Source organism: Dendrobium catenatum, unplaced genomic scaffold (assembly GCF_001605985.2).
Source record: "Dendrobium catenatum unplaced genomic scaffold, ASM160598v2 fragScaff_scaffold_1645, whole genome shotgun sequence".
Classification (NCBI taxonomy): Eukaryota; Viridiplantae; Streptophyta; class Magnoliopsida; order Asparagales; family Orchidaceae; genus Dendrobium; species Dendrobium catenatum.
The window spans coordinates 414323-432707 of NW_021320107.1; the positions used below are offsets into that span (position 1 = coordinate 414323).

General features: G+C 37.3%; 3 protein-coding genes across 3 annotated transcripts; 2 read left to right on the plus strand and 1 right to left on the minus strand.

The window, feature by feature from the left end:
- Nucleotides 1-9697: 9697 nt before the first annotated feature.
- LOC114581319 lies at nt 9698-11907 on the plus strand. The gene is made up of 2 exons (XM_028701198.1): nt 9698-10099; nt 11685-11907. The coding sequence occupies exons 1-2, from the start codon at nt 9825-9827 to the stop codon at nt 11779-11781; spliced, it is 372 nt and encodes a 123-aa protein (XP_028557031.1). The 5' UTR covers nt 9698-9824; the 3' UTR covers nt 11782-11907.
- Nucleotides 11908-12058: 151 nt separating this feature from the next.
- Nucleotides 12059-12925, plus strand: LOC114581318. The gene has a single exon (XM_028701197.1). It carries the CDS (start codon nt 12274-12276, stop codon nt 12898-12900), a length of 627 nt encoding a protein of 208 aa, XP_028557030.1. The 5' UTR covers nt 12059-12273; the 3' UTR covers nt 12901-12925.
- A 3411-nt stretch (nt 12926-16336) lies between these two features.
- LOC110098819 (E3 ubiquitin-protein ligase ATL6) lies at nt 16337-18141 on the minus strand. The gene has a single exon (XM_020825752.2). The coding sequence runs from the start codon at nt 18017-18019 to the stop codon at nt 16889-16891; it is 1131 nt and encodes a 376-aa protein (XP_020681411.1). The 5' UTR covers nt 18020-18141; the 3' UTR covers nt 16337-16888.
- Nucleotides 18142-18385: the final 244 nt, after the last annotated feature.

Below are 18385 nucleotides of genomic sequence, written 5' to 3' on the forward strand. Positions count from 1 at the left end.
GGTTTTAAGACATATAATATCTAGCACCATAACCTATGATATATTAATGTTCACATGCATATCATTAGAAAATACTATATTAGTCATAACATCTAACCTATCGTTCAAATGATATGAATTTCATCTTGCATAATATTAAAATTTTAATGGACTTTGACACACATGATGCCCTGCAAAATATATGATATTATAATGATAATTTTAATTATGCTTCCATGGTATATGAAAAATTATAGTGTGTACATAAATGCATTATATATGATACATGTACAAGAATAGCATAAAGATTTAGTCATTTAGTTCTTATTCCTTATTAATGATTCACCGATCTATAACATGCATATTATTCTATTTTTGTTCATTAAATAAACTTATAGGTTCAATCTCAATTTATATATTTATATGTTTTAGAGAATGGTAAGGTCCCACTAGAGTGAGATTGGGTTACAGTTAGAGGTACCTTTATTTTTTGCTATGGGTGAATTCTATCGTAATCGTAGGAAAACTGTATTTTGATGAGATCATTAGAAGAATCATGATTATTATATAAAATATGATTATATGAAAAGAACTAAGATATGTAAATATTTTAACATTTAATGATATTTCCATTTTATTTTTATATATTGATGATTTTGTAGCTATGTTATTTAAATTTGATGACAAAATTGTTTTTCTCCAATATAAGATCTTGGATAAATGCTCTGTCAAGCATTCGACCTAATATGACCTATTTGGATATACTGCATATGTTGACTTAGGTCATGAAAGTAAAAGTTGCTTCAAAGTAATGGTTTGGAAGAATTGATTTGTGCTAAAAGCTATGAGAATAATCAATGGAAAAGTGATAGATATCGGGTAGCATAAGAACATTTCTTCATTTCCATTCTTCTATACATGTGTCTCATTAGAAAATTTTTCATATGATTGCATATATAAATAGAGGTAATTTGGTTAACACTTTGAGTTCTAAATAACCAGATATAATAGATGGGAAAAGCTCTAGTTAGGATTTGCTTGTGCAAAGTATATTGAAGCCACGAGTTCATATCCTTTATCACAATTAATTAGCTTAGTGGATTAGTTGATGTGTGAAGCTCGGAGTAGGATGCCTATTTTTAGAGAGGATGAAAGAGATAAGCATTTAAAGATATTTGATAGGTTGAAGACATCACTTTTCAAAGGAGTAATGGTGTCACATGTGATAGAAGATTAGTTACCTAGGATGAATAAGATATTTGATGAAATGCATTATCCAGAGAATAGGAAAATTACTCGGGCTTTATTTTTATTTGAAGAAGAAGTATAACATTGGTTAATAAGGTAGCAGATATCAAATTTAATGACCCGCGCAACATCCCGATACGTCACATGTATACAATTAACATGCTCACCGGGGCCCTTGCGGGTGTTTTAGAATTTCATTGATTTGACATATCCCTTTGTATACCTATGTGTATACAAGCTACGGTGCATGTGCGGGGGCATTTTGGAATGCTTGAAAGGTCTTCTACAAAAGCCCATAGGAGCTCACATCTTTTGCAGCTCTCTTTTTTGTATTTGCTCTTAGATGAAACTTTGTGTATGTAATAATTCTCCTACAGTGATTCATAGAAGTTCGCATTTTCCACCAACCTCTTCATGCACATTGATTGGTAGGTTGTTTTATCTGCTTGCATATTGGTTGATGCATGTAGATAAGTCCACAAGTATTGATTGGTGAGATATCATTGTATTCATTGCACATCCCCTGAGTTCATTTGTATGTTAGTAAAAGACTTCATTGTTTAGGAGGACTACCATATCTTCTTGTGGAATTAACATGAAGACTACCGTCAATTTCAATATTCATTGCTTGAAGGTTTGGAGTCAACCTTAGAGTCTAAAGGTTTTCACTTGAGTAGATCTAAAACGGAATATATGGAGTGTAATTTTAGTAGTAATAGACCTAGTGAGGGGATTGTGACTTTGGACGATCAAGTCATTAATAAGAGTACACGTTTTAGATATCTTGGATCTATTGTTCAGAGTGATGGGGAAATAGATGGGGATATTATCAGCAGAATTCAAGTTGGATGGTTGAAGTGGAGGAATGCATCAGGCTTGTTATGTGATAGAAATGTACCCCTCAAACTTAATGGAAAATTCTATAAGATGGTAGTGAGGCCTGCAATGCTTTATGGTGCCGAATGTTGGCCTTTAAAAGAGAAGCATAATACTAAGTTAAGTGTGGCAGAGATGAGGATGCTTAGGTGGATGAGTGGCTTTACCCTTAGAGATAGGATATGAAATGAGCATATACGTGAAAAGGTTGGAGTAGCTCCAGTAGAAGATAAGATTAGAGAAAGTCGCCTTAGATGGTTTGGTCACATAAAACGGCGGCCTTGCGATGACCCGGTTAGGAGAGTAGAGGTATTAGATTTGACTTATGTTAAGAAAGGTAGAGGTAGACCTAAAAAGACTTGGTTAGAAAATATTAGGAATGACCTTTCTTTTTTAGATTTAAACGAGAATTTGACTTTTAATAGGACACAATGGAGAAAAAGGATTCATGTAGCCGACCCCACATAGTGGGATAAAGGCTTGATGTTGTTGTTGTTGTATTGCTTGAAGGTTTGGATGCATTTGTTTGTGTCTTGACATTGATTGTAAAACATTGTTGCATTCTCTAATTGATCTTTGCATGTGGGTAGATCATGTCCTTAATCCTTATTGATGGTTGTTTGCAAATTAAATGATAATTGAATTCTTGAACATCATAAATGATTTTTTTATTCATTATAGCTCTTCTAATGTTGCTCACTAACATGTTACATCCCTTGTGCATGTTTGGATTGAAAAATATTTGTTTGAAAAGTATTAATTTTCTTTGGGAATATTTAATTTTTGTAATTTTGAAATTGAACACGTCATTATGAATAATATATCACCACGGGAGGTGAACATATCATTCCCTAATGAGTTTGAATTACAAAATTTTTAATTCATCCTGATTATCACAGTCAAACTCAGGAGAGACAACATATGACCTTGAAAGATCAAAATTATGTTTAATCGATTGTTTATTTATAATAATTTGGATAAGAGATTGTTAATTTCATAATCAAAATACAACAGAAATTGATATATCTCTCCGAGGAAAGAAGTTATTAATCACTATTAATCATTTGAAAATGGAGGAAACGATCGTTGAATTTTGAATCTTCCCAAGGATAATTAATTAAAGGTTTTAAAAATTTTGATTTTGAAAATCAGGTCTGGGTTACTAAATCTCTTACGAGTGCAAGCCCTCGTAGTTAATTACATCGTAGGAAACCAAAGTTTCCTACGAATACTCTCGATTAAAATAGTGGTAGAAATTTTATTTAAGATTTCAAAGATTGATGTCAAAGGAGGTACGGACTAGAATTTCAATAAGGATTAGTTCAAGTTTTAACACTTATGGACTTGAATTTGATTGAAAGGCATTTAAGTTTGAATGTTTAATTTTATTAGAAAGTAGGGATTCAATTCCCGAAGGTTGATGTCTTATAGCCCGAGCTTGCATCAGAACCTAAGTCTAAATTAGGCACTTAAAATTGTCCCGAACCTAACTGTGCAATGCAAATCTGGTCTTACCCCAGCCTGGATTGGGGAGCCAGCTAAACCACCTAGGCGCTTTAAAATTATAAGTCCGGTCAATTTATGTAGAGTGGTAGAACGTTAATTAGATTGAATTTGAAGATTTGGGGTCGACATCTATAGCAGATCCTAATTGACCCCTTAGACTTATGTTTGGATTGATGCTTAAGCTAATGTAATTAAAGATTTAAAGATTTTTAAATTTGTTGCTAATGTGATGCATGCTAGTCGACTCGATTAAATGGTTTAAATTTGAATGAAGACCTTTTTTTTAAATGAGAATTCCCAGCGGTCCCGGGCTTACTTCTTAAAACGTTAGAGTTTCTATGTTAGCTTAAATGTTTTAATTTTTTTTAAGTAGAAATAGTTTTAATAAGTCCTTAAGAGCCTACGATCGGGTTCCAGGCTAAATCAAAATACGACATACAAGATCGCCAAAAAAACTAGAAAAAACAGGCATATCCTAATTACAATCAACACATCAATTAATAAATAAAATAATTAAATTAAATCAATATCAAATTTAAAGTCCATATGGCAAGTGTCACTTATTATTAAATCCCAGAATTTGTAGAAAAGTAAAGTGGTCGGGCACCACTGAGAACAACCCGGATTCTGTCCTAAGACTCAAGTGACTTTAAGATTTGGGATTCTTCTCATCGTCTATTTCTCCGTCTTCTCACGAACATCTTGATTCATCAATTTCGGATATCTAAATGAAAAGAAACTATCCCTTGAACGGGATGTTATCTTTCCTCTTTGGATATTTGTAAAATATCCTAATTTGACTTCCAAATAGAAAAAGACTTTCCCTTTTAGGGATGTCTTCTTCTCTTTGGAATTCAAATTGGATTAAATATCCCAAATTCAAGTCACTTTAAAGATTTTACAACCATATCATAATCAAATTACATTTGAATTTAAAAGAAAAATCTAGACTCGATCTTGCAGGGTTATCCTAATAATCAGCAAGTTATATAAATAATCCCAAGCAGTTAATATTCAATCTCAAGCAATTAATATTTAAAATTTAAAATGATTAATTACTCACAACACAGAGTGCATAAAAGTAAGCAAACACATCAATTCTAAATTAGCAAACAACATGCAGTGAAAGCTCAAAAATCTGGCACACAGCAAAAAAGTAAACACCGGTCTAGCCTAAAACTAGAGTTGGTTGTGTCCTAGCAAACCATCTAAAGTGGGTACAAAGGCTGTGTGGTTTTGATATGTCCTATAGAGGGATATTTGTTAAAGTTGCTTAAGGTTCTCGTTGGTTGAAAGACTTAAGTGAAAAATTTAATTAAAGTTTAAGTCTTAATGATTTGAGATTGATTTTAAGATTAATTCTTAATTATTTGTTGGATACCACCTTTGTTTCATACCGAGGCCGTGAAGTTTATTTCACCTTCCTTGGGGCTAAGTTAATAGCCTCGTAGGCCTGGGTTACCAAGTGGTAGCCGATATAATTAAGTGATTTGATTTGGTTAAAATTTGAAGGTTAATGGATTTTATTTAAAAAGTGTTTGATTTTTGGTTTTAAGAGTTGGTTAAACATTTTTGGAGTTTTAAAGGTGATTTTCAAGTTTTATGAATTTTTTTTATTATTTAATCATTTAATTAATGAGTCAAAAGTTGACTTTTTAATAATGCTCAAATTCTGGAATATTTGTATTTTATTAAAATACTAAACTTTAATACAATCAGTTAGACTGTAAGTACACTGAAATTAGATTTTTCTACATTTAGTTACGATGGTTTGAAGTTTTGAACACATTTTGACCTAGGTTTGACCAAAAAATTGACTTTTTAAATTTAATAGTTTTCTAGAATTTTAATATTTTTAATAAATATTAGATTAATATATATTAATAATTATTTTATCTTAATGTTAATTTAAAATTAATACTTTAACATTTTTGAAGATATTTCTGTAAAATAAATATTTTTTATAATTTTAAAATAATTTTAAAAGATTTTTAAAAGAAATATGTAATTAAAAAGGATTTAAAATTAAATTAAATCAATTTTTTATTTAAGTTGCGGTTGGGAGAACTCGTGTCGCAACCGGATTGGCCCAGCGAAACTGCATGGTAATGATTGCGGGAGAGCAATCATTCTCTGATGATTACCGCACATGGGACCCACACGATTTCCCATTTAACCCTGTTAGCAGTTCGCCTAAGCCGTTCGATCTCCGCTAATTGGAACCGATGGTCCTTATACAGCCGGACGGGAGATCTGAACGGCAGAAGGCGTTATGCGGTTTAGACAGACTGTGGGAGGGCTAAATCATGACCATTGATCGTAAGATCAACGGTCCCGACACTACACAGTTACAGAAATGTGTGAACCGAACCCTAACCAACTTAAATGGCTCATTCGAGAGATTGGCTTGACGAAATTGCTTAAAATTTTTAACATAGATTTATAGGTTGAACATAAATAGTGGGGATGTTTTTAAATGATTAAATAAGCACTTAATGAAAAGCTAATTTAACCTAGGTGTCGTAAACTAGGTTTAGGTTTTTACCTCAATCCAACCAGTGGATTCGGAAGATCTTTAATTTTCTGAGCTTGTTGACTGTCCACGCTTAATCCATCTTCAGAAATCTTGGCCTGAGAAGCATTGGATTGAGTGGAAAACAAGTTGGACGGACTTTGGCCTTGTCTCGCCGGAGTTCTCGCTACCGGTGGGATTTGAGTAGTGGATTCAATTGGGTAAACATAGAAGAAGACCTGGGATGCCTAAAAAGAAATGAGTTTGAGCTTTAATGGTGAGAGAAGATAGAGATTAGGATGAGGCTTGAAATGGACCTTTTGCCCTATTCAAACGTCCCATGCTTGAACGGAGGGCTGAGATCAACTGGGGGGATCCTAGATGCTTCCACATGTTCCTGGAGTGGTTAGGATGGGAGGTACAAGTGATGTGGAAAGCTATTTGTCCTTTTGTCCATGTGGAAATGAATGAGGTCCATTAGATCTTGATTCAAGGGTCTAGATTAAATGTAGGAAGGTTCTAGAGAGTCTTAATACTGTTGGAGGGGTTTAAGATAGAAGGGATTAAGCTTAACATGGATTTTGACCACATTTGACCATTCTTACCTCTTGGTTTGACTGTTTGACCAGTAAAAGTCTAGGGTTGCGCTGCTGATGTGGCATAGGAGGATGTTTTGAGAGCTGGAATAAGTTGGAGGGAGCTTAAATGGGTTGGAATAACTTGAGTCAAGCCATTTTGGCAATTAGAGGCTTGTTGACCAAGCATTGACTGGTCAACTAACCTTTTTGACTGCTGAGGTGGTAGCTAAGTGGCCTCAAGAGTTGGTTAGACTGAATCAAAACAAAGGCCAAGTGAAGGGATTGAGACTTGAGTTTGGTATGGGAGTTTGAAGTAGATTTGACCAAATTGTTTAAGTTGACTTGGTCAACTTGACTTGGGTTTGACTCAGAATAGGTTTAGAAATATTTGAGACATTAAGTGGAAGAAGTTTAAAAGTTTGAAGACATTGATTTGGTTAAATGGTTTGAAACGACTCATTTGAACTCTTAATGGTTCACTGGGTCAATCTATGTTGACTGGGTCAACCAGGTTGACCCAAGGGGTGAGTTTGGGTTCAATCAATTTGTTATAATATTTTGAGTCTATTAGAAGTGATTCCAAGGTTTGGAAAATCAATTTGGTCAAAAATACCTATTTTTGCCTTTAAGCTGTTTGGTCAACCTAGATTAACTTGGTCAACTAGTTTGACCCAGGGTCTGGGTTTAGGTCCAACAAGTTTGATTTGATATTTGAAACCTGTTGGAAGTGGTTGCATTTAATTTGGAGCTCATTTGATCGAAAACGACTATTCACTCCCTTAAGGGGTATTTTGGTCATTCTGACCTCAGATCCACTGGGGGCTGAAATGAATCCAATAAAATGTAGTTTATTGTTCAATAGGTCATAATCAAGTGTCTAGAAGTGATTGAAGGCTTTGTAGAAAGCTCCAAGATCAAGATCCACTGTGTGGTAGGTCTAGTGGCATAGACCGTAAATATTTAAAGGTTTTACATCACTTGAATTTTGATTTAGTTTCTAGGGTTAGAGACCTCAGAATGGGCTCAAATTTGGAGGGTTGCCTCTAGAGACATATCCCATAAGTATGCAACTGACAGACTCTGAATAAGAGGTCAATTGACTTGGTTTTGAAGTGTTTGAAAAATCTCTGCAAAAGGGCATTTAGGACTAGGTCTTTAGACTTAGGATTTGGGTTTAAATTTTTGGATTTGAGCTGGAATTTAAATTTGGATGACTGAATTTGAATTATCCATATCATATATGATTATCTGGGATGAACATAAGTGATTGGATATGATTGAATTTGAGTTAGAAGTAGGATCAAGATTTGAACTGAAGTTTGAATTTTTGAACTAGACTGAAGTCTGGATTTTGATTGAGGCTTGAATTGTATTAAGGTCTGGATTGACTTGACGTCAAGATTGGTTTGAAGTCTAGATTGATCCTAGAATCTAAAGGGATTCTAGGGTCTAGGATTTAGAGGAGTCATAGGTTCCAGATAGGTCCTATGATCTAGGCTCCTGAAGAATCCTAAGACCTAAATAGATCTTAAGGTCTGGATCTAGGAGAATCCTAGAGTTTAGATTGACCTGGATGAATTCTAGAGTCTAGGATAAATCTTAAAGTCTGAAATCTAAAAGAGTCCTAAGATCTGAGATAAATCGTAAGATCTAGCTTTGTCTTGAGGAATCCTTGTATCTAGAGTAGAACCTAGGATCTAGAATCTAGAAGGATCTTAGGATTCAGGAAAATCCTAGGGTCTGGAATAATCTGGGATCATAATTGATCTAGGGACAGGATTGGCCCAAGTGACCTCATAAAAAAATGAGGTCAACAGTGCATGATCGTAGGTGAATACTTTAGCATTGGTTACAAGCAAACCATGAATCATCATATTCATTAAGATCCTTTCTAGTGAATCAATACATTCACTACAAGTAGATTAGGGATGAACTAGCTCCGACATAATGAATCAATTTGTATGGTCCAAAAGCTTATATTATGAGTTTATAATCAAACCAAGTTTCTTAGTCTTCTTTTATTGCTTACAAACGAACTTCATTTGCAAACTTCTTACTTTGATGATTCAATATGCATGATAAGTCTAATATCATCACTTATCAACATCTTTATCTCGATTAAGATGATTTTTGCATATTAGAAATTATCATTCAAAAGTTTCATGTTAAAGTTTGGAAAGGTTTTACACATGGGTCCTTATTTGCTTGCAAGTGCAATTTCATATCCAAATTGTTCAAGTCATGATTGCTTGAGTTTAAGTTCACTTAAGTTATTTAATCAAGTTCAAGTTGAGTTCACAATTGATTCAAGTCCAAAATCAAAGTCCCGTGCGGTCCTTGTAGAGTTCAAGCCCGAGTTCAAATTGAGTTCACTTGAGTTCAAATTCATTTGTGTTCAAGTCTTTCGTAGTTCATGTCACATTTGATTCCTCTCTATTTTTTTTAAAAATTTGCAAGCTCATTTATTGAGTTAAGTATCCTTTGCATCATTCAAATTAGTGTCCAAATAAAATTCAACATTGTTCAAAGTCTTTGGATTTTCTATCCAAATTTCGGTAGCTTCCTGGCATCTCCCCCATTTAAGGGAAAAATCAAGAGGTAACCTTTCCACTAGACGCTACGTGAGCACTTCAGGTAGGTGTCAAAATGACACCGTGGTTGCATTTTTATTTTAAAATCTCGCCCGCTATGTGAGCGTTTAAGGGTTTGAAGCATGAGTTAAAAAAATACAGATTTCCCCCCTCTGCACTACGTGAGCGTTCGGGGATACTTATTATATTTATATATATATATATATATCCCGCTCGCCGTAAGCGCTGCACCGGTTTCCCTTCCCAAAATGCCACATGAGCGCGTAGGGGGTTTGCCGTCTCGTTGCTAGCATTGAAGGAGAATTCTTAAGTCGTCACAAGCGTCGCGCCGGTTTTCCTCCCTACAATGCTACGTGAGCATGTAGGGGGTTTGCCGGCCCGTTGCAAGCCACGAGAAAGATCCTCTCTCTCTCTCTCTCTCTCTCTCTCTCTCCCTCTCTCTCTCTCTCTCAGCAGAAGGGTTGAGAGGTCGGCACACACAAGTAGGAAGTCTTGGCTTGGAGGGAAAGATCCGATTTCAGGAGATAGTGGGCTATGGGATCGAGGGCTGTGTCTTGGAGTCGGGAGGAGATCGACGGAATTGCTGGAGGTTGGAGTAGGTCGGATGAGTTACGGCTAGGGGAAGTGGAGTTCGATAGTGGAGATCTAGCGCAGGAAGAGACGAACCGAAAGCCTCGCATTGGTTCGGTATTTAATGACGTTGCAGAGCTACGATCGAGGTCATCGTTGCAGGATTTGAGGGGAAGTGACGCGAACGGCACCGAATCGGCGCGATTTCGGCAAGATTTTGAGGATCTGATGGTCTTGAGGTATGTATGCAGGATTTAAGGTGTCTTCCACCTTTTTTTTTGTTCTTTGCACATAGGTCAACACTATACTGGTCGTTTAAACCAATCATACCCATATGGACCTATAAATCTTCATATGATCAAAAGCAAATTGAGTGCACCTAATTACTTAGATAAATTTTAGAAGGTCAACCATAGATGACTTAACCCTAATAGGCCCTCATATAGACTAATTAATTCATGTAGCCTTTTTTTTACCTAATTGATCCCATAAGGATAATTTTAATTGTTAAGCTCCTTGGCCAAATTAAGCCTAACCAATCTTTAAAAATAATTTGAATAAATTAACCATCAAACTTTCAAGCTTAGTTTAACTTTGACCGAGCCTGATTTGGCTAATGTAATCAAATTAACCCAAATGTGCTATTATTTTAACACATTGGTCAATTCGATCAAATTGGTTGCAATCAATACTTCCAATTGAGTTGAGTGAACTCCTCATAGAATATTTATCCTTAATTGTACAATGGTTAGGTCATTTGTTACAAATTGTCTAACTTTGCGTAGTTTACCCAATAGGATTCACTTGACCTTTTTTGTTCAATTTGTCCCCATTTAATCAAATTGATAGGATCAATCACCATCAATTATATAATAAAATTCTATGTAAGGCCAAATAACTATTGGTTTCATCTAATTAGCCCAATTGAATCATGCCTTCTATGGTGACCCATAACTATTAAAGTATTTCAACAAAATTTGAACCCTTTGAATAAATTCCCTCAAATTGGATTCATAGGTTAAAACTGAAACTCATCTAAGGGTGTCCCTAAGTGATTCATACATGATTTGACCCTAAGGATCCCTTGACTTAACCTTGGTCAACTCTTTCACAAAGAAAAGTCAATCCTAATGCTACATATTGAACCAATAGTTCCTAAGTGTTGACCTCATGAACATAGAACTATAACTTTTGATTGTTAAAAATGTAATTTGATTGAGATTATTTCTTTTGGACTAATACATATTTCAGCATATTTGGTATTAATAAATTATAGTTATAAATATGAGAGTTAATTAGATGTTGGTGTAATATTTGAAATTGAAACATAAAAAGACTCGAGCAATATTTCTAGCTTAAGAGAAAAAGCCATGACAAAAATTCATTAACTCATAGTTTAAAGATAAATTAGAGACAATGCATATAAGAACTGCAATAATCATGTTCGAGTGTTGTTATTATTTCTTCATTTGCATTATTTTGTATATATGTTCTGGGTAAAGAGACTTGTGAAATAACTAGAAGAAACACATGAGCGAAATCTATACAAAATATTTTAACTTTTAAATTCAAAAAAATTGAGCATAAAAGCATATTGTATAATGTTCCCTATATTTGGGCAACCTCATTGATGTAGGATCATCATAACTAATATTAAGCTTAAGGACTAGCCTACCTTTCATGCTCTAGATAGTTCTATTTTGCTCTATAAATAGTTAGCAAATGCAAGGGATTAAGATTATTGAATGAATATTACTCTCTCTTAAAGCTTTGAAGATTGTGTTTGCCTTATTCCTTGGATTGGGAACGAAATCCTTCTTGCAGGTCAATTCTTCTGACGATCCACTACATCAGTTGGTATCAGAACCTGGAGCTTGTAAAGATCGATGGACTATGGAAGAAGGTCGGCTATCGACGATGATCGAAGCTGCATAGTAAGATTGGCGGTCAACGATGATAGACGCAAAGGAAGGTGGGCTGTCGACAATGCTCGAAGCCGGATCCCCTTCTATCAAGCTCAAGCGAAGGAATCACTCAATTGGGTAGAAAGAAACCTTGATCGGATAGACAAAAACCCTCGGGCAATAAGGAAGATGCGAATGTCATCGGAAACCATACTGAGGTATTCGTCTTCTTCTTTTCTCCTCTCATCCGCTCAACAAGAACGCCATCAGTCCTGCAATTTTCCCACCGTCCTTTGCCCGATCGCACAGTTCACAACCATCCCGGGGCCGTCTTCAGCGATTCATATCTGTCCCAGCATCATCCGCCTCCCGTCTCTCATGATCATTCCATCCAAGACCAAATCTTCTCAAACTTAGGATCGTGCGGTTCCGCCGCTGTTCACGATCAGACCAACTCCCACGAGCGACCCACGTCCAGCGCTCCACCGCCATCGCCAGTGGTTGATTCCATGATTAACACTCCGCCTGACCTGACCGCTCCTGCAAACAATCTTTCCATCGCCCAAATCATCAGTCCGCATGAACTCCCTAACCCGCATAATGTCATTTCTGATCCAGGCATTCATTTTGATTCCGTTGTTGCTAATTCGCCATTACCGCACACGTCTGAAATTATGCAAGAATCAGGCAGTAGCTTTACTAAAGAACACTCCAATTCAAACACCCAACACTCCAACACGTTCGTTCTTGAGGCTAAAACTTCTTCAGACGGGCGGCCCACTACTGCGGTAGGAAGCTCCACCGCTGCCAGCTCAGATCATTCCGAGAACTCGAAGGCTCTGGATCACCACCATCGCTGGTCGGCGGCCAGAAGCAGGCAGTCATGTTTGCTGACCAAGAGCATGTATTTCTCAGCTGAAAGGAATGAGCTTAAATCCACTGTCCAGTTACTACGGCAGTCAATGTTATTGGACGATGGCTCTAGCAGGGATTTATTTGAAAGCGCGGAGCTCCTCTCAGCTTCTTCAGACACGGATTGTGTTTCTTCTAGAAGTAATTCGATGACTCCTGAGCTCAATGTACCTCAGCATGCTCGGGTGACCTCCAGCGGGAGTAGCGTGTCTGCTAGATTTTAGTAAGAGATAAATAGCAGGCTTCGCAGGCAGCCGGAGATTGGGACTCCGGTATCTTCAGTTGGCTCAAAGAGCCCAACCATTCCGTGTGGGGATTCTACTTTTACCATGTCCATCCAGCCTCTGGTTCAAGAAGTCTTGGACAGTGGTTGGGCGGAAGCTCCTATGGCATTAGCGGATCAATTGCTAAGAGAAATGATCGGCATTTGATGGATCATGGAGGTGGGGAGACTAAGTTAAAAGACAACTACAATATTGGTATTGGGAACGTTTTCCCTGCAGGTGTGAAAATGTCTGGTCTGAATTTGATTGACAAAGTTGATTCAGTGCAATGCATCCAAATTGCTCGACGAAATGTCACTGAAGGTTACGATCCCAACTTGAAGAGGCTGGAGGAGGTTGTGCAGAAATTTGATAAAGTTCCAGCTGAGATTAGTACTTCTCTTCATCTATTAGAAAGCACAAAGCAGGAGCAGCAGCATGAGTTGTACAAAGTATGTGAAGCTGGATCCTTGCCTAGAAATGATCTCATAGGTAGATGCAAGGACAAGGAGTTTGTTATGCAGTGGCTAAGGAACCCATCAACTGAGCGTCCTGGAACTAATTTGTACAGAAACATTTCTCTTCTAACTATAGTGGGGCATGGTGTTATGGGAAAAACAACTCTATTGCAACAGGTCTATGAAGATGAAATGATAAAGGAATTTGATCTTAAAAATTGGGTTTGTGTATTCAGCAACTTTGATGTGGACTAAATCATTGCAGATAAGTTGAAATCTCTTAAAATGAGTAGACCTCCTTTGGATACACTTTATGCATTTCAAAAGAATCTTAAATATGAGATAATATCAAAAGGGTTCTTACTTGTGCTGGATGACATGTGGGATAATGAGGAGGAACGGAACAAAACTAAATGGGAGATTGTGCTCGCCTCTCTATCTTGTGGAATTTGGGAAAGGGATTGGTTCTGTGCAAAGAACACATATTCACCAACCAATTGGCAAATTGAAATGCTAATTCAGTTCAAGGATTCCAAAGTTGAACCTCCTCACTTGGATTGGGGGAAGCCTCGTCATGTGGTAATTTTAAAGTCTGTATTCAAAGTCTTCGATCCAGGAATTTGTTTGCCACCCTACCTCCATTCTAATAACGTGCTTCGACGGAGTCGAGCTTTTTGACACAAGGGGAGAATGATGTAGGAACATCATAGCTAATATTAAGCTTAAGGACTAGCCTACCTTTCATGCTCTAGATAGTTCTATTTTGCTTTATAAATAGTTAGCTAATGTAAGGGATTGGGATTATTGAATGAATATTACTCTCTCTTAAAGCTTTGAAGCTTGTGCTTGCCTTCTTCCCTGGATTGGGAACGAAATCCTTCTTGCAGGTCGATTCTTCCGACGATCCACTACATCACTCATTATGATCAATTTGTATTAATTTGGATGTTCTTAAAATTAATATCTATGAATTAATCATACTTTATGATGTATATTATACTGTACGATCAAGTCTAAATACAAATTTAACTCCGTTTAACTTTTCCTTAATCAGATTAATTAAAAATATAGATTTTTTCATATTGTATGGCATACACAATACTGCATGATATATTTCCTAATTAAATTTAACCAAGCATTTATTTGGTCATTCATGTATTTACCTTTAATGTTATAAGAGTATCTTTATTTTATGGTAAGCTTTCATTCACTCATTCATGTATTTACCTCTAATGTAGCTTTCCTATATAACATCGCCTCTAACGCCACCGATAGATAGGAGATCAAAGTGCAAGTCTAGGGACAAAGGTGATTGTCTCGAGTTCTCTAGTTTTGGGAGAATTATTATATCCGGTGTTCGGATTCGTCCGGACACCAATCCAGTTGCGTCACGTCACCCAGATATATCCGGGGCCCAGTGTATCCGGGTGACGTGGCGCTTCTGGATTGGTGTCCGGACGGTTCGGTGACCGGACGTAATAAGTCGCCCTAGTTTTGCCTCACCCGCCCAACACAACTACCGCATGTCACGCCTCCTTCAACATGACATCATGCACCTCGACTTGGCCTCCTTCACCACGCCGTCACATGCTTTTGACCTAGCCCCTTCACCACGCAATCACGCGCCTTGGCATGACTGCTTACACCAACCATTTAAACACAGAATTTGAAAAAAGAGCGGGTTGGCAAGTCATGTCGGGTCAAACCGATAACCTGCGTCGGACGGGTCCGAGGTAGCAATCCCGACCTATTTGCAAAATTGGTACGGGTTAGGATCAATCTATTTAAACTCTAGTCAATCCCAACCTACATACCCATTTAGACATCCCTAACTGCAATTCTTTTCAAGACATGTGTAATCTGTGAGCGGTAGTCCGGGCGTAGAAGCAGCAGCGTTGGAGAGGATGCGGAAGCACAGTCACGATCACATGGAACTGCAAACGTGAAAGCGGGATCGGAACGGGCCTTACGCCTTGCCAGCTACTCGCAAGCTCGCACCCATCGTGATGTGCAAAGTTTGACCAGAACATTTGAGCTTGAGTCGAGCTCGAGCTTGTGATCTAACCGATCAACTTAGCTCAAGTTAAACATAACTCGAATTCGACTCGACTCATTTACACCCTAATTACCTAACAAAAAACTATCACCTTAAATATTGCACAAATTATATGAAACATTAACCTGTCATTAGCAAAACGAGATGACTTAAACCCTGACAAATCTTATCACATCGTCAATATTATAAAAACAAAAACTTGCCTTTCGCAGATATGAGAACCTAATTTCCCAAAAAAAATAAAAAAAAATGAGAACCTAATTTCCCAAAAAAAATAAAAAAAAATGAGAACCTTATCCAAAAGCCAATTCCAGAAGAGTTTCCATTATTATTATCATTTCTCGCAAACCAGAAGAAAACTCTATCGCTGTCACGTAGAAACCACCGGAAGTCTCTCCCGTCCTTCTAGAAGCCATATCGGACTCTGGACGACAATTTTTCAAGACAAACCCAATATTCACGGTGACTTTGTTTATTTTTTAAGTTTAATTTAAATTAAACTTTAAAAAATAATTGTTTCATAAAATTACAAAATAAATATATTAAATAATAATTAAATAAAATAATTTGTTCATAATACATATTGTCAGAATAATGTTTAAATTATTTTTAATATATTAACACTTAGAATAAAATTATGCACCTTGAAAATATTTGGATTTTTTTTAAACATTTAAAATATTTAAAACTTTTAATAAACCAAATGTAATGATGTAAATATTTACATTACTTGTTAAAAAGAAAAAAAATCTGTATCAGAATACAAAAATAAATCTAAAAAATATTAATTAGTATAATATTAACACCCTCAGTACTATACAAATTAAAAAAAAATCATATATTTTAAAACTTTGGCACACAAAACTATCTATTTACTTACATACCACACACAATTTAGAAATTAATAAGACGGCATTCAAACCCATTTTATTGATTTACAGAAACTTTTTCACAAAATATTTAAATTTTGTGCGCAAAAACAAAAAAAATATAGTACATTTACTGTTGATATCATCTTAGGCTTCATTTGGAAAACTTTAAACCATAACATTTTTCCTATTTTTAAGATATTTTTTAACTAAAGAACAGCTTTACAAAGTAGTAAATAAGATTACCCAAAGGAAACATTAGTGTGCCGATATAGTTGGCCCGCTTGCACAAGAAAAAATTCAATAAGATTATCATGGCCTTTGATAAATTAAATTTTATAATTATTAAAATTATTTTGAGATAAATAAAACATAAATTTAATCTAAAATTTATCTCAAAACAAATTTAATAATTATAAATTTTATTTTAAAATTTAAACGATTTGTTTACCAAAAAATTTCTGCTGTGCAAACGAGTCCGCTCCTACTAACGGCACCGTTATGAAAACCTAACTGTTCAAGCAACAATACTAACGCCGTTAAAACCGAAGGCCAAGTTCAAATTTTCAAACTAAATTAAAAGCCGCCGAGGAAATTACGGCGTTGTCCTCAGTCTTCCCTCGGTCGCCGTTAGTCTCCTTCACCGGAACAACCACCCCACCTTTCACACTGCCGGAGACGGATCCCTCCGCCGCCGTTCTCGCCGAGAAACTCCTCCCAAACAACGGCCACCGGCCCGATCTTCCCATCCGCAAGCTTCGCCATCCGCGGCCTACGCTTTCTCTGTATCCCCGTCGAGAGCTCCCCTCCCCTCTCCCTGTAAAAACCGCAAAGCTTGCAGAACGACGAAGCTGCCCCGCCGCCAAGATCTGCCGCCTGACATCCTCTGGCAATCGCAGCCTGAACCTGTCCCCTCCTTCCCCGCCGGAGGCAGCCACGACCGCAGCCCAATCACCTGTAGATCGTGAACTCATCGGAATTCTTTTCACTGATCCCGATCTCGCCTGCCTCCTCTGACTCCCAATCTGCACTAAATCCGCCAGATCCGGATGCTGATCTTCCCCGTTCACCACCTCCTCCCTCTCAACAGAGATTGCTACAGCATCAGCCGTTTCCGGCTGTGGTTCCTCGTCGCTGACGGCGAGATTGAACCGGCAAACAGGGCAAGTGACGTGAGTCGTAAACCAGACGTCGATGCAATCGCGGTGATACACATGGCTGCATCTTGGAAGAAGACGGAGAATATCGTCCTCCTCGAACTCGCAGAGACATACGGCACATTCGAGCGATTCTTTCCCCAATTTCTGCCCCTTTACCGACGAGTACACCATCGTCGGAAATGTCTCGAGCAAGGATTGATCCAGACCTCTCTGTGTTCCACGCCTCGACCGCCCACCGCCGAGCCCAGCGAGAATAGCTGGTGCTATGGCGGAGTTGTCGCCAGAGCATCGGCGAAGGTAGATGGAGAAGAAGCCTAGTAGGAAGAAGGCGCTGACGATGGCCACGACGAGGATGGCAAGAGCCGGGCTCACGCCCGCGTTATATGGGTTATCACCGTTGGCCGCAGATCTCGCCGGAGGCTGCTGGGCTGCCGCCTTCTGTAAAGTAAGAAGGAACATGAGAGCGGTGATTAGAACCGTCGATTTGGTTCGCATCCCGCGCGGAGGAGAGATCGGACGGTGTACAGTAGCTGCCATCAGGAGCTGGTGGTTAGTGGAATTCCAAAGCAGGAGGAAGCGCGGCGGTGAATATATGGGTTGGGCAACCGCTGGGTTGTTGCAGGTGACACGTGTCTTGAAAAAAATTGCAATATTGGAAGGTTGGTACCGTTTTTTCAAGAAAATAATATTTTTATTCAAAGTAATTCACATTTGAATATTTTTAATCATTCTTTAAATAATAATTATTATTTAATGGGTCATATAATTACTCAGATCATCCCTAAATCACATATTTCTGTGGCAATTAAAATAGAATAATTAGAATTAGTCGTCTGTGTAGTTCGACTTTGAAAACTGGTCGCAGAGACAGGTGTAGATTTCTGGAAGGAGGGCTGGACTTGC